We start from the raw sequence: 21,533 nt of genomic DNA on the forward strand, positions 1-21,533 counted from the left end.
AACTGGGGGCTAAAAAATAATTTTTGTGGAAATTTTTTTTTTTTATTTGCCCGGCTCGGCGTTATAAACTGTAGTGAAACACTTGGGGGTTCAAAGCTCTCATAACACATCTTAGATGAGTTCCTTAGGGGGTCTACTTTCCAAAATGGTGTCACTTGTTGGGGGTTTCTACTGTTTAGGTACATTAGGGGCTCTGCAAACGCAATGTGACGCCTGCAGACCATTCCATCTAAGTCTGCATTCCAAATGGCGCTCCTTCCCTTTCGAGCCCTCCCATGCGCCCAAACGGTGGTTCCCCCCCACATATGGGGTATCAGCGTACTCAGGACAAATTGTACAACAACTTTTGGGGTCCAATTTCTTCTCTTATTCTTGGAAAAATAAAAAATTGAGGGCGAAAAATCATTTTTGTGAAAAAATATGATTTTTTATTTTTACGGCTCTGCATTATAAACTTCTGTGAAGCCCTAGGTGGGTCAAAGTGCTCACCACACATCTAGATAAGTTCCTTAGGGGGTCTACTTTCCAAAATGGTGTCACTTGTGGGGAGTTTTAATGTTTAGGCACATCAGTGGCTCTCCAAACGCAACATGGCGTCCCATCTCAATTCCTGTCAATTTTGCATTGAAAAGTCAAACGGCGCTCCTTCCCTTCCGAACTCTGCCATGCGCCCAAACAGTGGTTTACCCCCACATATGGGGCATCCGGGTACTCAGGACAAATTGTAAAACAACTTTTGGGGTCCATTTTCTCCTGTTATCCTTGGTAAAATAAATCAAATTGGAGCTGAACTAAATTTTTTGTGAAAAAAAATTAAATGTTCATTTTTATTTAAACATTCCAAAAATTCCTGTGAAACACCTGAAGGGTTAATCAAATTTTTGAATGTGGTTTTGAGCACCTTGAGGGGTGCAGTTTTTAGAATGGTGTCACACTTGGGTATTTTCTATCATTTAGACCCCTAAAAATGACTTCAAATGAGATGTGATCCCTAAAAAAAAATGGAGTTGTAAAAATGAGAAATTGCTGGTCAACTTTTAACCCTTATAACTCCCTAACAAAAAAAAAATTTTGGTTCCAAAATTGTGCTGATGTAAAGTAGACATTTGGTAAATGTTATTTATTAAGTATTTTGTGTGACATATCTCTGTGATTTAATTGCATAAAAATTCAAAGTTGGAAAATTGCTACATTTTCAAAATTTTCGACAAATTTCCATTTTTTTCAAAATAAATGCAGGTAATATCAAAGAAATTTTACCACTATCATGAAGTACAATATGTCACAAGAAAACAAAGTCAGAATCACCAGGATCCGTTGAAGCGTTCCAGCGTTATAACTTCATAAAGGGACAGTGGTCAGAATTGTAAAAATTGGCCCGGTCATTAATATGCAAACCACCCTTGGGGGTAAAGGGGTTAAAAACATCAGCTTGGCACGCAAAAAATAAGCCCTCATCCAACAAAAACAAGTGTGGGATTGCACTTTTTTTTTGCAATTTCACCGCACTTGGAATTTTTTTTCCTCGTTTTCTAGAACACGACATGATAAAACCAATGGTGTCGTTCAAAAGTACAACTCGTCCCGCAAAAAATAAGCCCTCACATGACCATATTGACGGAAAAACAAAAAAAGTTATGGCTCTGGGAAGGAGGGGAGTGAAAAACAAAAACGTAAAAAAGCTCTGGGGGTTAAATCTCATGCTGTGCTGTCGGCTGCTAGGATAGCGCAGGCACAAAATGTAATCGAGGAAGAGAATAAAGACACCAGAGGCAGCGGAGGGGCCGTGGCAGGGCTGAAGACCCTACCCACAATCCGACCCCAATGAACGGAGACCAAAACTTCTAATGATGATTTTATAACAACCAGACTATGGATTTCTTCACTGAATGTATGTATTAAATCAGCATACCAACGCTATCCTGTGCATACTGTGACAGAGTCACTGGCTTTGTAGAGGAAGGGAGGTACGTGTCACTGCGCATGCAATGATGTGAAACAGGAGGGGTTTTGTGTTTCCAGCACACTGTACATGGCCTTTCAGCACCTAGAGTTTAATGGGCTGGTTTCATGTGAGCACCCGCAGTGTTGGAGGGAGGGTGCTCACTGTGCCACTTTCCTTGCAGGTGTTTGAGGACCTGCAGTGAGGTCATCATCACTTGGCCAGTACATGTGATATACACCTGGACCTGTGGTTCAGTCTGGGTATGGTGTCTTGTATTACCATTATGCCAGAAAGGCTCTGTTTATTTTTCTGAACCCTGTGATGGTTTAAGCTGTATACAATGAACCAGCAGGTGAACTACTACCAGAACTGTTCCTGTGTCTACCTTGTGAAGCAGCGGAGTGAGTCAACCCCTCACAATACCTTTAGCTTAACTCGCATAACCCTGATGACAGGTTCACTTTAAGTAATGAGAATTTACCGTATATACTCATGTGTAAGCCCAGTTTTTCAGCACTTTTTTTGTACTTAAAACGTCCCCTTCGGCTTCACCTGAGTCATTGTCCCAGAAAGGCGGTGAGGCTAAAGCCTGTGCCGCTGCTAAACAGAAATGAATATTCATTTCTCTTATAGCGCGCACAGTGACAGCTGCCGGCTTCCAGAAGACAACCTACTCGCCTTCCAGCGTGCCCTCGCATCATCTAGTTGGTGCCAGCTTCCAGTTGCTCTTCCTGTGCTGAGCGATCACGTGGCACCGCTCTTTAAGGTAATAAATATGCACGCATCTCCATTCCCAAAGGCATGGAGGGAATATGCATTACCTTTATGAGCAGTGCCACGTGATCGCTCAGCACAGGAAGAGCAACTGAAAGCCGGCACCAATGAGATGCTGTGAGGGCACGCTGGAGGGTGAGTAGGATGTTTGTTTTTTTTTGTAATAGGAAGCATGCATACAAGGATGGGAGGGGGAAGCCGCGAATACCAGGACAGAGGGAGCCACGCATACCAGGACAGGACGGGGGAGCCACACATACCAGGACAGCGAAAGGGGGAGCCACGCATACGAGGACAGCTACAGTGGGAGACACGCACGCCAGGACAGCTACAGGGGGAGCCACGCATACCAGGACAGCGATGGGGGGAGCCACACATACCAGGACAGGGATGAGGGGACAATGCGTAACCCAGTTTTCCGTGGCAAAATTAAGTGCCTCGGCTTATACTCGAGTATATACGGTATTTAAGAACATTTGTAAAATAACATTTTCTTCCATTATGTTACCATTTTCTGAAACCCATAACATTTTTTATTTTTTGGTTCATGGGTCTAAGTGAAGGCTTGATTTTTTGGCGTGGTAAGCTGATGTCATTATTAATATCAATTTTATGTACAGTACAGACCAAAAGCTTGGACACACCTTCTCATTTAAAGATTTTTCTGTATTTTCATGACTATGAAAATTGTACATTCACACTGAAGGCATCAAAACTATGAATTAAAGGGAACCTGCTACCCCGTTTTTTTCAGATTGAGATAAAAATACTGTTAAATAGGGCCTGCGCTGTGCGTTACAATAGTGTATGTAGTGTACCCTGATTCCCCACCTATGCTGCGAAATACATTACCAAAGTCGCCGTTTTCGCCTGTCAATCAGGCTGGTCAGGTCGGGTGGGCGTGGTCACAGCGCTGTTTCTTCCTCGGCTTTACGTTGGTGGCGTAGTGGTGTGCGCATGTTGAAGTGACGAATCCACTGCGTGCACGTAAAGAAGCAGCGCGCGATCTGCGCTATTACCCCCTGTCATCGGTGGGGGCGGCCATCTTCCTGGGGCCGCGCGTGCGCAGATGGAGTGCTCTGCTGCACGGGGCTTCAGGAAAATGGCCGCGGGATGCCGCGCGTGCGCAGAAGAGATCGCGGCGGCCATTTTCCCAAAGCCGAGATGCAAACTCGGCTTTGGGAAAATGGCCACCGCGATCTCTTCTGCGCACGTGCGGCATCCCGCGGCCATTTTCCTGAAGCCCCGTGCAGCAGAGCACTCCATCTGCGCACGCGCGGCTCCAGGAAGATGGCCGCCCCCACCGATGACAGGGGGTAATAGCACAGATCGCGCGCTGCTTCTTCACGTGCGCGCAGTGGATTCGTCACTTCAACATGCGCACACCACTACGCCACCAACGTAAAGCTGAGGAAGAAACAGCGCTGTGACCACGCCCACCCGACCTGACCAGCCTGATTGACAGGCGAAAACGGCGACTTTGGTAATGTATTTCGCAGCATAGGTGGGGAATCAGGGTACACTACATACACTATTGTAACGCACAGCGCAGGCCCTATTTAACAGTATTTTTATCTCAATCTGAAAAAACGGGGTGACAGGTTCCCTTTAATACATGTGGAATTACCGAATATACTCGAGTATAAGCCGACCCGCGTATGAGCCGAGACACCTAATTTTGCCACAAAAAACTGGGAAAACTTAATGACTCGAGCATAAGCCTAGGGTGGAAAATGCAGCAGCTACTGGTAAATTAGAAAAAAAATAGATACCAATAAAAGTAAAATTAATTGAGACATCAGTAGGTTAAGTGTTTTTGAATGTCCATATTGAATCAGGAGCCCCATATAATGCTCCATACAGTTCATGATGGCCCCATAAGATGCTCCATACAAAATACGCCCCATATAATGCTCCATACAGTTCATGATGGGCCCCATAAGATGCTCCATACAGACATTTGCCCCATTACAATGCTCCACAAATGCTGATTATGGTCCCCATAAGATGCTCCATAGACACATTTGGCCCGTATAATGCTCCACAAATGCTGCACATGGCCCCGTAAGATGCTCCATACAGATATTTGCCCCATATAATGCTGCACATGGCCCATACAGATATTTAGCCCATATAATGCTGCACATGGCCCCATACAGATATTTGCCCCATATAGATATTTGCCCCATATAATGCTGCACATGGCCCCATAAGATGCTCCATACAGATATTTGCCCTATATACTGCTGCACATGGCCCCATACAGATACCGTATTTGCCCCATATAATGTTGCACATGGCCCCATACAGATACCGTATTTGCCCCATATAATGCTGCACACGGCCCCATAAGATGCCCCATACAGATATTTGCCCCACATAATGCTGCACATGGCCTCATAAGATGATCCATACAGACATTTGCCCCATATGCTGTCGCTGCGATTAAATAAAAAAAAATTACATACTCACCTCTTAGTCCCCCGACACTTGCTATATTCACCTGCTCCCCTATGGGAGTGGAGTGGGGTCCACATTCATTACTGTAATGAGCAGTACCATGTGACCGCTCAATACAGAAAGAAGCTGCCGGCACCGGAGAACCAGGGACACCGTGCCAGAAGCAGGTATTAGTACACAGCTGCCGCTCCCCCTCCCCTGCCGACCCCTGGGTATGACTCGAGTATAAGCCGAGAGGTGCAATTTCAGCCTAAAAAAATGGGCTGAAATTCTCGGCTTATACTCGAGTATATACGGTATATACTTAACAAAGAAATGTGAACCAACTGAAATTATGTCTTATATTTTAGGTTCTTCAAAGTAGCCACCTTTTGCTTTGATGACTGCTTTTCACACTCTTGGCATTCTCTTGATGAGCTTCAAGAGGTAGTCACTGGGAATGGTTTTCACTTCACAGGTGTACCCTGTCAGGTTTAATAAGTGGGATTTCTTGCCTTATAAATGTGGTTGGGACCATCAGTTGTGTGGTGCAGAAGTCTGATGGATACACAGCCGATAGTCCTACTGAATAGACTGTTAGAATTTGTATTACGGCAAGAAAAAAGCAGCTAAGTAAAGAAAAACGAGTGGCCATCATTACTTTAAGAAATGAAGGTCAGTCAGTCCGAAAAATTGGGAAAACTTTGAAAGTGTCCCCAAGTGCAGTGGCAAAAACCATCAAGCGCTACAAAGAAACTGGCTCACATGAGGACCGCCCCAGGAAAGGAAGACCAAGAGTCACCTCTGCTTCTGAGGATAAGTTTATCCAAGTTACGAGCCTCAGAAATCGCAGGTTATCAGCAGCTCAGATTAGAGACCAGGTCAATGCCACACGGAGTTCTAGCAGCAGACACATCTCTACAACAACTGTTAAGAGGAGACTTTGTGCAGCAGGCCTTCATGGTAAAATAGCTGCTAGGAAACCACTGCTAAGGACAGGCAACAAGCAGAAGAGACTTGTTTGGGCTAAAGAACACAAGAAATGGACATTAGACCAGTGGAAATCTGTGCTTTGGTCTGATGAGTCCAAATTTGAAATCTTTGGTTCCAACCACCGTGTCTTTGTGCGACGCAGAAAAGGTGAACGGATGGACTCTACATGCCTGGTTCCCACCGTGAAGCATGGAGGAGGAGGTGTGATGGTGCTTTGCTGGTGACTGTTGGGGATTTATTCAAAATTGAAGGCATACTGAACCAGCATGGCTACCACAGCATCTTGCAGCGGCATGCTATTCCACCCGGTTTGCGTTTAGTTGGACCATCATTTATTTTTCAACAGGACAATGACCCCAAACACACCTCCAGGCTGTGTAATGGCTATTTGACCAAGAAGGAGAGTGATGGGGTGCTACGCCAGATGGCCTGGCCTCCACAGTCACCAGACCTGAACCTAATCGAGATGGTTTGGAGTGAGCTGGACTGCAGAGTGAAGGCAAAAGGGCCAACAAGTTCTAAGCATCTCTGGGAACTCCTTCAAGATTGTTGGAAGACCATTGCCGGAGACTACCTCTTGAAGCTCATCAAGAGAATGCCAGGAGTGTGCAAAGCAGTCATCAAAGCAAAAGGTGGCTACTTTGAAGAACCTAGAATATAAGACATAATTTCAGTTGTTTCACACGTTTTTGTTAAGTATATAATTCCAAATGTGTTTATGCATAGTTTTCATGCCTTCAGAGTGAATGTACAATTTTCATAGTCATGAAAATACAGAAAAATCTTTAAATGAGAAGGTGTGTCCAACTTTTGGTCTGTACTGTATATGCGATAATTTGATTGCTTATTCTTACATTTTTTTTTAGGGGGGAAAGGACCAAAACACACAATTCTGGTATTATGAATTTATTTCTCTTTATTTTACAGACTGGGTTAATTATTTCTATAGTTTAATAGATTTCTATTAAAGCAGTGATAGCAAATATGTTTAATTTTTAATGGGAAAAAGATAGGCAATAACTGTTAGATCCCACACCAATAAGCCGATAGATCAAGCTGTGCTCCCGCTTTTTTTCCCTGATTGCAATACTGCAACCAGCTTTTCAAGTTAACCCCTTAACAACAGCCGATACACCTTTAAACCGCGGCCCCAAAGGGGCCTTATTCCTCAGTGCTGTTTCTTCCATTAAGCTAAGTAATAAGTGAATACCACCAAGTGGGTGCAAAACTTGACAGTGACAGCTCCCCTGCAGCATTGGCCCTGACCGGTTTTGGAACTGCCCAGAGATTAATTCCTTAAATACCACTGTTGAGACAGCGGCATCAAAGTGGTTAAAAGGAGATTAAAAGACCCCCTTTGACAGGCACCCGCGACTACAATTGCAGGGATGGGTGGTCGATCCTGTGATTGACCCCCCTGCTGTTGTTGCCATGGTACCCCAAGGTCATCTGATGACCCCAGGGTACAGTGGCCCATTAGATCCAGCTACAAGCTGGGTCTAACAGGCTCTGTCAGTGAGACACTGACTGTACTGAGACACTGCAATGCATGAGATCAGAGATCAAAGTAAAAAATATTCATGTCCCACAGCAAGCCCAAATGAAAAAAGTAAAAAAAGGGTAAAAAAATCACAAAAACGCACACAAATCACAAGCTTGGGGCGCATGTCTCCAGAAGCACAAGCTAGAAACAATGCATGGGATCACCAAACTGTATGGGACATTACAATACATGGGGGCACAACGTATGTGCACTAAACTGGCATATTTGCAATGCTCAAGAAAAAAAAGCAATGCTGTGGATGTTAGAAAAATAGTCAATGCAGCCGTAGATTAATTAATTGAGCGGTGCAATATTTAGTGTGGGGTCACCTTAGGGGCCCCGCAAATGTTGGCTAACAAAATCTGTTCTCTAAAAGCCAAATAGCGCTCCTTCCTTCTCAGTCCTGACGTGTGGCCTAAAAGTAGTTCCTGATAACATGCAGGGAATCACTGCTTTCGGGAGAAATTGTGCAATAAACTGAGGGGTCCAGTTTCATCTATTAACTCTTCGGTAACTGACATTTGCAGAAAATAAATAAATTTACAGTTTAACAACTAAAATATGTCCAATTCCCAATGTTATAAAATTCTGTGATGCACCTATGGTTTCAAAATACTCAGTACACCCACAGATGAAATCGATAAAGGGAACCTGTTAGCAGATTTGTCCCATATGACATAAGAGCACCACCTTTCAGCCCTGATATACAGAATTCTAGCATGCTGTATATCTGACCCCAATCCGGTCTGTTAGTCAAGAAAAAGAGCTTTTATAATACTCATTAGCGGGGTGGTCAGGTCCAATGGGCATCACTGTCTTGGTCCGGTGCTTCCCTTCTTGCAATGCCATCCTTCTTATTGCGAATGACGCGTTCTAAGTCATCTACACCTGATCCCTGGAATTGCGCTCAAGGGACCAGGACAGAGTAAAAAGTACTGAACTGCGCATGTGCCTCGGTTCTTTGACCTTTCCTGGTGCACGAGTTCCAGAGTTGTTACCACATGAAGAGACACGTCAGATTTAAAAAAATTGGCCTAGCCAGGAAGGTCAAAACTGGATTTTTCACTAAGGGGTTAAAGACAATGACAAAGATAGTGGAGCGCAGCTCAGCACTTTGGTATATTCATCGTGTGCTACTGCAGTCCTCCCTTGCTATGAGTAAGTATATTTGTTAGAAAAAAAAGGTTTCTTTTCACTATTCTTGTCTCATGTTCACTTGCGAGAGTTGAAGCAGATATTGCTTTTCTTACTATAGGAGTGTGCAGATACACCCATTTTGTTTTAGCTATGTGCATTTTATCACACCCCATGGACTGGTTATCAGATATCAGGTGGTGGCAGCCATCCTTTTTAGCACAGAAGTACTGTGACTGCATGGTATCTTGGGAATAGTTAAACAGGGATTGAAAGTAGCATATAAAACACCGGATTACGTACCGGTAATGCTCTTTTATAGAGCCACGACAGCACCCACTTGAGAGAGGGGATCCGCCCCTAGGAACAGGAAACCCTATGGAGAGAATAAAAGGGGCGGTCCCCCTCGCTCCCACAGTTGGGTTTACAGAGATTGCGAGGAACCGCCCACCAGACTTTAGTAGGTCATTCAATATCATCGTTTATAACTAGTTAACTTAAGCATGGCTAACTACAAGAACCAAACACCCTTAACCGTGCTCCTAATAAAAAACCTATAAGGGTGGGAAGTGAAGGGGTGCTGTCGTGGCTCTATAAAAGAGCATTACCGGTACGTAATCCGGAGTTTTCTCTTCGCCACGACAGCACCCACTTGAGAGACTTTCAGAGATAGTCATTTGGGAGGGATCACCGTGTTAAGGACTGATCTACCGAAGGATAAGTCAGATGAGGCAGATAGATCTAATCTATAGTGATTATAGAAGGTAGTAGGCGAAGACCAGGTTGCGGCCTTACATATCTGTTCTATCGGAACCTCCGCTCGTTCAGCCAAGGATGATGCAATCGCCCGGGTGGAATGTGCTCTTACGGTCTCAGGCGGATTCTCCCCTTTGGATGAATAGGCCAGACATATTGCATCTCGAATCCACCGAGATAAAGTACCCTTCGTGATTCCAGCTCCTTTTCTATGACCCTGGAAAGAAACAAAGAGAGCCCTGCTCTTCCTCCAGGCGCTAGTCCTATCCACATAGGCTAATATGGCTCTCCTCACATCTAATGTGTGGTATTTTTGTTCTTCCTGACTTGTAGGGTTATCATAGAAGGAGGGAAGGAAGATTTCTTGCGATCTGTGAAATTTAGTGCATACTTTGGGTAAGTATGAAGGGTCTGTCTTAAGGACAACTCTATCTGGGAATATAGACATGAAAGGAGGATCTATCGATAGTGCCTGTATGTCACTTACTCTTCTCGCTGATACTAAGGCGACAAGAAGAGCTGTCTTGAGGGAGACATGTTTTATGTGAGCTGAATGTAGAGGCTCAAAAGGGTGATCTGTAAGAGCTTCGAGAACTAAATTAACATCCCAAGGTGGTACATGGGGAATTCGGACTGTCTCTGACCTCTGGCATGCTGCAACAAATCTGGCTACCCACTTATTACCTGCGATATCAAGACCATATAAAGCCCCCAGCGCAGAAATGTGTACTTTTAAGGTACTGACTGCCAGACCTAGATCGCGCCCTTTTTGAAGAAATTCTAAAATTATAGGAATATAAATTTCGTTTGACAGGGCTGTTGGGTAGAGGTTTAGAAATTTTTTCCACACTCTTGCATAGATGGAGGTAGTGGACTTTTTTCTACTTAGTAGAAGAGTGTCAATCACTTTGTTTGAGAACCCTCTCATCTTTAGCAGCTGCCTCTCAAGTTCCAGGCTGTTAACCGTAGACCCTTCACCTGAGGGTGGTTGAAGGGGCCCTGGAAGAGAAGATCCCGATCCTCCGGGAGGATCCATGGGTCTGAGATTGACATGGCTCTCAGCCAGGAAATCCATGGCCTCTTGGGCCAGAACGGAGCAATTAGGATCACGTTTGCTCTGTCCTCCCTTATCTTCCTGATCACTGTCGGAAGTAATATCAGCGGGGGAAAGGCATATGCCTTCTTGAATACCCATGGTACTTGTAGGGCTTCGAAGATATCTGGATTGTCAGATCGGAACAATGATGCAAATTTTTTGACTTGCCTGTTTTGTCTTGTCGCAAAGAGATCTATCTCGGGAGTGCCCCACTTTTTTATTATCATACAAAAGATACGACGATTTAGAACCCACTCTCCTTGGTGGAGAGTGTGGCGACTGAGGAAATCTGCTCTCGATTTGTCGATTCCTCTCACATGTAGCGCCGATAGGGACAGGAGGTGTTCCTCTGCCATGGCTAGAATATCGTTGGCTATAGACATGAGTCCTTCCGATCTTGTTCCTCCTTGGTGGTTTATATATGCTACCGCTGTCATGTTGTCTGAGAAGACTCTTGTATGTGTTCCGTGTAACTGCGGAAGAAATTCAGATAAGGCATGATAAACAGCCTTCAGCTCTTTTTTATTAGAAGAATCATCTGATTCTCTAGACCACAGACCTTGTACTATTTGGTTTTTTAAATGTGCTCCCCAACCACTAGGACTGGCGTCAGTGAAAACAGTTTTTGATGGTTTAACCACCCAGGGGACCCCACTGGAAAGATGATTCTGATTTAACCACCAAGTGAGAGATTGTATCACGTCTGTCGTTAAGGAAATACGAGTATCTAATCGGCCATGTAACCTTTCTTCCTCACGAAGTATTGTATGCTGCAATTTCCTGCTATGGAATTGGGCCCACGGAACAGCTGGAATACAAGAAGTGAAGGAACCAAGAAGGGACATACCTTCTCTTAGGGAAATTAGGGGGTGGTTAATTACTGATTGTACTTTGTTTATGATTGCTATTTGTTTTGACTCGGGAAGAAAGCACATTTGATTTGTAGAGTCTAGAATAATTCCTAAAAATTTTTGCTCAGTTGTGGGGGACAATTTAGATTTTTCCCAATTCAGTAACCACCCCAACCTTTGTAAGGATGAAATTGAATCAGATAAGCGTTGATGACATTGAGAAAGAGAGTTCCCGACTATTAATAGGTCATCTAAATAGGGTATTATGAGGGTATCTTTTAACCTCAAATATGACATTACCTCTGACATTAGTTTTGTGAACACTCTAGGAGCTATTGATAGTCCAAAGGGCATTGATGTGTATTGATAATGCCGTATCTGACCTTTGACCATAACTGCCACCCGTAGATATTGTTGATGCTCTCTGAAGATTGGAAGATGATAGTATGCATCTTTAAGGTCAAGAACTGCCATGAAGCAATGGGGAAACAGAAGCTTAATAGTTGACCGGATGGATTCCATTTTAAAAGTTTGGTTCTCTAAGAAGACATTTAGTCTCTTAAGGTTAATTAATTATTGTTCTATATGATCCGTCGGGTTTTGAAATCAAAAATAAAGGGGAATAAAATCCCCTTCCTTTTTGATGAAAAGGGACTTCCACTAATACTCCTTTGGACAGGAGAGTTATTATTTCCTGTTCCAAGGCCTCTTGTTGTGATGGTGAACCTAAGGAAGTCAAACAAAACGAGTTCGGGGGAACTTGAGAAAATCTTAGTTTTAGGCCTGTAGTTATCAGGCTAGTTGCCCATGAATTAGAGGCTATTGCCAGCCATTGTGTGGAGAAGAAGGACAACCTACCACCAACGGGTAGATCTGTCCTAGCGGGGTTTATCCTCAGGTTTGAAAGGGCGTTTTCTGAAGAAGGCTCCTTTCTGCTTAAAGTCCTTATTAGCCCAACGGTCCTGGTTTTTATAGTCCCGTCTTCTGTTGAACATGGGCTTTCGGAACGCTCTCCTATAAGATGGAAGATAAGTGTTATTGGGGAACCCTTTCTTCCTCTCACCCGCTTTGGTAAGAATGTCATCCAATTGAGTACCAAATAGGTACTCACCCTGACAGGGCAGACCACATAACTTGGATTTTGTTTGTGGATCTCCTTTCCACCCCTTTAGCCACAAGGCGCGGCGAGCCGCGTTGGTTAGACCTGCTGATTTGGCTGCTAATCGGATGGAATCCGCCGAAGAATCTGCCAAAAAGGCAGTAGCTCCTCTAATTAACGGGATAGATGACATGAGTTTATTACGGGAAAGGCCACCTTTTAAGCCTTCTTCCAGATCATTCAACCAAACCATCATGGATCTAGCAGTACATGTGGCCGAGATAGCTGGTTTAAAAGCTCCTGTACAGGATTCCCAAGCTCTTTTTAAAAGGGAGTCCGCTTTCCGATCGAGCGGGTCTTGCAAGGATCCTGAATCTTCAACAGGCAATAAAGATTTCTTAGAAGTGGATGCCACTGCCGCATCTACTTTTGGGGCTTTTACCCATTTGGAGAAATACTCGTCATTAAAGGGATAGCGACGTTTTGAGGAAGACGGCAACGCTCTTTGCCCCTGGCTTTCCCACTCTTTTTTGACTAACTCCTTTATTGCTGGAATAATAGGAAAGGAAGGTCTTTTTTTCTCGGACAGGCCAGCAAACATCACGTCCTGAGGTGTTTTAAGGGTCTTAGTATCTTCCATACCCATGGTGTTGCGTACAGATCTGACTAAATTGTCAATGCTTTCTGTAGGGAAACATGTATCCTGTTCACCCTCCGAGGATATAACCTCTTGGGAACTGTCCGACTCCTTATCCTCAACCTCAGATGACTGTTCAGATAGAGGAGAGCTGTATTTCTTCCTACTTCCAGGAATTTTATCCGAGTTTCGAAAAGCTCGCAACTCCTCTCTTATCATGCTACGTATATCATCCGACCTTACTGAAGACTCCTCACGTAAGGTGTATTCGATGCAAGACTGGCATAACTTTTTTAAATAGGTATCCGGGAGCGGCGGAGAGCATAAGGCACATTGCTTAGGTTTGGATTTCCCTGTTCTTTTAACCTAGGGAATTAGATGAAAGAGGGAGTACAATCAGCTTAAAATAGGGTAGACATACACTCACCCCTGAAGCTGTCATAATACCGGCTGGAGAGGAGGAGACGGAGGCACAGATGGAGGAACCGACCGGTCCGATCTTTTTTCCCTGGCGCTCTTGGAGGATGATCTGCGGCTGCTAGTCCGGCTTCCTGGTGTAACAGCGTTAGCTTCAGAAGAAGGCAACGTTCTCTTGAGGAGATGCCATGATGGACGCCGGGAATCAACGCCGGCGTCCTTTTGTTATGGGGGCCGCCATCTTCTTCCTGCCGCACCCGGAAGTGACCACTACATCCGGGTTGCGGCTCTGCTGTGCGCGCCTGCGCTTCTATCCAGCGATTGCGCAGGCGCCGTCCTCCTCCTCCATCACCCCGGAAGTTGTAGTAATACTTCCGGGGGAGAAATCACTGGCCCCACGCTGCCTGTGCGCCACCCGAGGCTGGCGTCACAGGATCTTACCCCAGCGGTCCGGCCCGCAGGTCTGCTGGATACTTCTCTGTGAGCCAGGTGCCTCCCCGATCCTGGCCTCACGGTACCTGCCAGCAGAGGGGGGGAAGCTGAGACAGGACCCCCGACGCTGCTTCCAGCCCTGGAGCCCTTGCCGTCCCTATTCAGGTAAACCGCGCAAGCGGCATCCAGGCTGGGAATCCTCTTCTCTCCAGGTCTCCCGTAGGAACAGGAAACCAACTGTGGGAGTGAGGGGGACCGCCCCTTTTATTCTCTCCACAGGGTTTCCTGTTCCAAGGGGCGGATCCCCTCTCTCAAGTGGGTGCTGTCGTGGCGAAGAGAAAACACTGATTTAGAAATGTTTTTTTGTTGATACATTTAGGTGGTTACACCAGAAAGCTGCTATAAAACACTTTGAAAAGTCACTAACCTTTTGAGTGACACCTACCCATTGAAGTAATCAAAAGTCCTGACTGGAGTAACATTTCTGGTGAGGCACAAGGTGGCATGAATCTGGCACATCGTATTTCTGCATGCCCATCATTAAAGGGGTATTTTCAACTTAGCTAGACCGCATGAAAAGAAGTTTGCAATTAACCTGATTTTTCAGACTGCTTTCATTCTCCAGGTGAGAACTTTTATCTTACGTAGTGTAAAGCCGGTATTCATGGAAACCAGCCACTAGTGACTGGCCAGTCCGTGGCATGAAAAGTACAGTAGTTACATTCCAAGAAACAGGTTAACTCATAACATGGCAGTCAGCAGTGCTTCCGCGCCCACCCACCCCTCCTGCCCCTACAGGCATCACCATCTGCTTCCCATGCATAATTACCTTTCTTTTCTTGATCTCTTTACTTGGTTGAACTCCTAAAGTATTACACAGTTTCACAATTGGGCGCAATCCATTTATTTTTGGTATGAAACGTAACCTGGAGATCAGAGGTGTGTTCCTTTGCTGCTGCATATTTACTATCTCATCAGTGGACATTAAACGTAGCTTTACATTTCTCATGTGTTTTCTTAAAAAGAAAAAAAAAAAAGAAAAAGAAAATTACTTTACCGATTTACAGTAATACTTTAAGAACCTAATGCACAGGTAGAAACATTAGTGCCAGTATTGATTTTTACCCTGGCTGTCAAATGGAAAAAGTTTTAGAAATGCCCTCATGATATGTTCAAAATAGGCTGTGCATGAAAAAAAAAAAAAAATGTTGACACTCCTACCGTATTCCAAACTCCTGAAGAGACCCCCAGATGCACTTTCTATAAAAGAAGAGTCTATTTTTCTGAAAGCTGGTTTCTGTGATATAATAAAATGCTTTCAATAACTGTATAACATAGGTATCCATAAGCCAAAACAGGAATTTAGAAAGTATTTTCTCTCGGAGCAAGTGCTCAGATGCAGGAACAAAGTGATTATCTACAAATGTAGGAAAATCGAGTTATTATGGGAAAAACAGAATTTTCAGTTTGTTCTAGCAAAAATAATTATAAAACTATAACTAAACAGATAAGAACGATTTCAGTATCTTACGGCACTGTTTACAAGATGTGTTTTTGCTACAGAACTGCACTCAGAACACGGTGGCACAGTGGTTAGCACAGCAGCTTTGCAGCGCTGGAGTCCTGGGTTTAAACCCCACCAAAGACAACATCTGCAAAGAGTTTGTATGTTCTCTCCGTGTTTGTGTGGGTTTCCTCCGGGTACTCCGGTTTCCTCCCACATTCCAAAGACATACTGATAGGGAATTTAGATTGTGAGCCCCATCGGGGACAGCAATGATGTGTGTAAAGCGCTGCGGAATATGTTAGCGCTATATACTGTAAAGATATTCATTTATTATTATTCAACCTCCTGAGTAGATCCATTAGGTTAAAGAAGCAATCCCACTAACTTTGAGATTCATTAAATGTGTGTACATGCAGTGTGAATGTACAGTTGTGGCCAAAAGTATTGACACCCCTGCAATTCTGTCAGATAATACTCTGAAAATGATTGCAAACACAAATTCTTTGTTATTATTATCTTCATTTGTCTTAAATGAAAAAACACAAAAAGAATTGTCCTAAAGCCAAATTGGACATAATTCCACACCAAACATAAAAAAGGGGGTGGACAAAAGTATTGGCACTGTTCGAAAAATCATGATGCTTCTCTAATTTGTGTAATTAACAGCACTTGTAACTTACCTGTGGCACCTAACAGGTGTTGGCAATAACTAAATCACACTTGCAGCCAGTTGACATGGATTAAAGTTGACTTAATCTCTGTCCTATGTCCTTGTGTGTACCACATTGAGCATGGAGAAAAGAAATAAGACCAAAGAACTGTCTGAGGACTTGAGAAACCAAATTGTGAGGAAGCATGAGCAATCTCAAGGCTACAAGTCCATCTCCAAAGACCTGAATGTTCCTGTGTCTACCGTGCGCAGTGTCATCAAGAAGTTTAAAGCCCATGGCAGTGTGGCTAACCTCCCTAGATGTGGACAGAAAAGAAAAATTCACAAGAGATTTCAACGCAAGATTGTGCGGATGTTGGACAAAGAACCTCGACTAACATCTAAACAAGTTCAAGCTGCCCTGCAGTCCGAGGGTACAACAGTGTCAACCCGTACTATCCGTCGGCGTCTGAATGAAAAGGGACTCTATGGTAGGAGACCCAGGAAGACCCTACTTCTTACCCCGAGACATAAAAAAGCCAGGCTGGAGTTTGCCAAAACTTACCTGTAAAAGCCTAAAACGTTTTGGAAGTATGTTCTTTGGTCAGATGACACAAAAGTAGAGCTTTTTGGGCAAAGGCATCAACATAGAGTTTACAGGAGAAAAAAAAGAGGCATTCAAAGAAAAGAACATGGTCCCTACAGTCAAACATGGCGGAAGTTCCCTGATGTTTTGGGGCTGCTTTGCTACCTCTGGCACTGGACTTCTTGACCATGTGCAGAGCATTATGAAGTCTGAAGACTACCAACAAAGCTGGGAGCTGGGTCTCTCTCAGAGGTCATGGGTCTTCCAGCAGGACAATGACCCAAAACACACTTCAAATAGCACTAGAAAATGGTTTGAGAGAAAGCACTGGAGACTTTTAAGGTGGCCAGCAATGAGTCCAGACCTGAATCCCATAGAACACCTGTGGAGAGATCTAAAAATGGCAGTTTGGAGAAGGCACCCTTCAAATATCAGGGACCTGGAGCAGTTTGCCAAAGAAGAATGGTATAAAATTCCAGCAGAGCATTGTAAGGCTGGGTTCCCATTGCGTTATGGGACCGCGTTAAACGGACAGCGTTGCGCGGCGAAATTAACGCCGTGCAACGCGTCTGTTAACGCGCCCATTCACGCTAATGGGAACGCGCTACACTAGCGCGTGCCATGATCGGCGCGCGCTAGCGACGCGCCGGAGATTCCTGGCGCGCTGCGGACGCTGCTTGCAGCGTCCGAGGCGCGCCCGCGGTCCGTTCCCCGCTCTCGCAGATCAGGGATCTGCGAGAGCGGGGACGTTACCGCGACCCCGACCGCAGCCCCATATAAAACATTGCGTTAGCGCAATCCGCTAGTGCTAGACGGATTGCACTAACGCAATGTGACCCTAGCCTAAGAAACTCATTGATGGTTACCGGAATCATTTGGTTGCAGTTATTTTGGCTAAAGGTTGTGCAACCAAGTATTAGGCTGAGGGTGCCAATAATTTTGTCTGGCCCATTTTTGGAGTTGTGTGAAATGATCAATGTTTTGCTTTTTGCTTCATTCTCTTTTGTGTTTTTTCATTTAAGACAAATTAAATGAAGATAATAATACCAAAGAATTTGTGATTGCAATCATTTTCAGGAAGAAACTGAGTATTTGACAGAATTGCAGGGGTGTCAATACTTTTGGCCACAACTGTATATACTCGTTCTATGCGCTATGCATGAGCCAGGAGTCTCTTCTACAATGAAAATCTATGGATCCTCTTTCTAACAACCCCCTTTAACTTTATTTTGTAGGTCAGTACGAATATGGCAACACCAAATTCATCGGTTTAATACTTTGTACAATGAATACATACTTTGAAAAAAAAGTGATAATTATGACTTAATTTGAATAATTCTAATACAAATAATTATTTGTGTCGCTGTATTCTAAGAGCCCTAATGTTTACCATTTTCTGTCTGCGAAGCTGTACGTTTTGTAGTTTTTATTGGTGCCATTTTGTGGCACAGGCACCTTTTTCATTGTCTTATTACAGTCCGTGGGAGACAAAATAACCCAAAAATATTCAGATTCAAAATTTACTTCACTATTTCTGCATTAAGTATAATTAACGAGATTGATATGATTATGACAATTCCAAATTTCTGTATTTTTTTATGGTTTATTACTTTTGTATAAGAAAAAAAATGTCTGAATGAGGCCGTGAGCTAAATATATGCATATAAGCTGAAATCATAGTGTAAGGACTTGTACAGATGTCTGTGAAACTACACCAAGTACGGCCTGACCGTGATTCTCCCGACCTGGACTCAACAGGCTGAAATATGTCTCATATATGCAGTGTGAACCGAGGACAGTCTGTGCACTATGGGATCAAACAGAGTTTCATGGATGTTTGCATGATCTCTTACATTATGTATCCATTTTGTAGGGGTATCTTCACAAAATGAATTTTGAAGCAGATCTGCTCCAACATTACTTCAAAAAAGATCTTCAAATATTATCTAAATACGGTGAAAAGTGATTTTAGTAGCAAACCCATTTGCTGCAAATATAGCTGTAAACTTGGCATAAAAAAATCAAATGGCTGCCTGAAAAAACAAACTTTGAAAACTAAAAAAAAAGCTGCTTCGGGACTGAAAAGCTCATTGAAAATTGCATGTATTTCTTTGGAAAAGCATGTTGAATTTTCACAATAAAAAAACTATGCATCCTAAAAATCAGTAGTAGCTGCACAAAAGAAAGATTAAATATTCACCAATTATTCTACAGTTATTACTAACAAGTCCCACCATACACGTACAAGTCTGGTTCAGCCAAGCATCCATGTGATGTCAATGTGGAGTGGGAAGATAATCATTGCCAGACAGCACTTTCACATGCTGGTCCCCTCCCGTCCAAGAAAGGCTGACTCACCAGTGGCAGAAAATGTCAGCGTACGGTTGGATGGTCCTGCTGAAATTAGCCGACCTAATAAGTATGACCACTTTAGTGATCCATTCATTTTAACCAAAGTGAACTCTGGATGACTTACGTTTGTTGAGACGTAGCCAAGAACAGTCTTCTACTCTTATCTTGCACATTAACTGTGATAAAGAAATCTTTTCACACTTGACAGAATAAATCAGCATTTTCACATTTCTGAAGAAGCGACATTTGTTGTGACTAGAGCCCCACAAGCTTTCGGGCACCACGATATGCAGACATTCTCTAACAAATGAATATACCTGCCATACACTGTTATGCTGCTTAAGTAAGTTATATGGTTCATCAACAGGCACCATGTCCCGTTTTTCCATACAAACACTACTTTGGTTTGTTGCCATCTCTGCGTTACTCAGTGAGTGTAGGATTGTGTTGTCGGATTTAGAATTCGTTTTTGTTGGGTTACCACTATCACACTGAACGCCTAAACATTTGCGGTTCCCAGTAAGCTTTACAGGACAGTGCTTCTTTAACAGTGACATGTAGGTGCATACTTTGTGCTTTTCTATAAGTTCTTGGAAGATGGGTATCAACTGTTTGTAACGTTTGCACGTTTTTTTCTTCCTTTTAACTTCAGATGGAACCTGTAAGTCAATGTCTTGCTCAAATAAATTACCATTCATAAATATCTTTTCGATAAGGCTTAAACTGCCAGAGGAGTTACTTTTTAACATATTCAGTATAAAACTTTCAGAAAAACCTTCTTTAGAAATTGGATTTGTGCACAACATTTTACCAAAGTCAACAAAAATCTTAGAAGACAAAGTTCTGTCTGCAGACATAGATGAAGAATTAGGGAACGTAGCTTTAGTTTGATGCTCAACAAAAAAAATACTTAATTTAGTGTTTTTAGTTGTCTCATACAGAATCTTTTTCTGGGCAGTGGACTCCATATTGTGTTCCCCTTGTCCAGAACACTGCCAGACAGAATCACTCAATTTTACAGATGGTAGTTCTGTGCTTACACTATCAGAAGTAGATTTTAGTTCTGTTTTACGTCTTTTGAATGGGTTATCATCTATTGCATTAGAAGGTCTTTTTATCCGCTTGGTTTCAGTGGTAAACTTACCAACCTTTACTGGTGCAGTGCTGGAATGGACCTCTCCTGTTTGCACCACAAGATCAATGGATGCTTTTACTTTAGTATTTCTTTGACTCTTTATTCTTTTCCTTTGTGTGGACAGCTTTAACGAGCAAGTTTTAGATTTGAAAGAACATGTCTTTATGTAGCGAGATAAAATATTTCCTTTATAGATAAAACGATCTTGTTTCAGCCAAGGTGATTTAAGAATTTCCTCTTTGGTTAAATTATACATAGGCTGACCACACATCTGATAGCAACAACTTGGTGGCACCCTCATGAAAACTGAGCAGTTTTCTAATAAATGCATCATGACAACATCCCCCACCCTACTCAGAAGGGTTTCCCAGAGGACACTAGTACTAATAGTCGCTGTAGTTGGATTTGGAAAATAACTGCAAATATTTGGAGCAAACTTAACACGCAATGAACTCTTCTCAGCCACAAGACCATATCCAAATGCGAGAACATTCTTCTTGTTTTTTTCACAGATCCGTTGAATTACTCGAGCTACGACTTCTCTTTGAGTTGATAACTACGAAACAAAGAAGATTAAGAAATAGATTTGAATATTTTATATGATTCGTTATACTACTAATAAAGTGACTAAAACCTGGATCAGTTTTTATACTGTTCATAACCCGACTGTGTTCTCACTAGCAAAGCCTTTTGCACATTTGCGCATAGAAATCCCTTGTTGTAGCTCCTTCTTTTCCCCCATTGTTTTACATGGTTGACTATTAATATGAATGGGACAATGTAATAGCACACTTCTCCTGAAGCAGCCTTTCACAATTTCCATTGATGATCGTTACCTTCTGTTTAATGCATGGCTTGTCCACATAGGACAGCCTCTTAAATCCTTTACCTACCACTGTTGTATGTCATACACATTAGCAGGCATAAGAAACTAAAACAAATCATAAGCAAAGAGCTCCATATTTGTGTGTCAGTATAACAAAGCACATCGGTCAGGATACTAAGTCATCTAGTTTATGTGATTACAGATGACATTTATTTACCATACGTGATATCAAGGACTTATTCACAGCAAAATGGCTCAGTATAACATTGTAGCCTTGTAGTGCTGGGGTCCTTGGATTATATGCTGTCCACAGATAGCATATTTTTGAGCTGACTGGTTGCCTGTAATGTTATATGGGAATT

General features: G+C 43.1%; 1 protein-coding gene across 4 annotated transcripts in view; it reads right to left on the bottom strand.

Annotated features, from left to right (window-relative positions):
• Positions 1–21,533, bottom strand: part of TERT (telomerase reverse transcriptase) — a 196,190-nt gene that overhangs the window by 140,558 nt on the left and 34,099 nt on the right. For all 4 annotated transcript variants that reach the window (XR_011314016.1, XM_069730358.1, XM_069730357.1 and 1 more), the window contains exons 2-4: positions 19,335–20,901; positions 15,338–15,533; positions 14,946–15,132 (exon numbers count right to left, since the gene is read on the bottom strand). Coding sequence is in view for 3 of the 4 variants with exons in the window: in XM_069730358.1 (XP_069586459.1) it covers positions 14,946–15,132; positions 15,338–15,533; positions 19,335–20,901 (1,950 nt within the window). In the remaining variant the exon portion in view is untranslated. The remainder of the gene's footprint in view (positions 1–14,945; positions 15,133–15,337; positions 15,534–19,334; positions 20,902–21,533) is intronic.

The sequence above is a fragment of the Ranitomeya imitator genome, chromosome 6 (assembly GCF_032444005.1).
Source record: "Ranitomeya imitator isolate aRanImi1 chromosome 6, aRanImi1.pri, whole genome shotgun sequence".
NCBI lineage: Eukaryota > Metazoa > Chordata > Amphibia > Anura > Dendrobatidae > Ranitomeya > Ranitomeya imitator.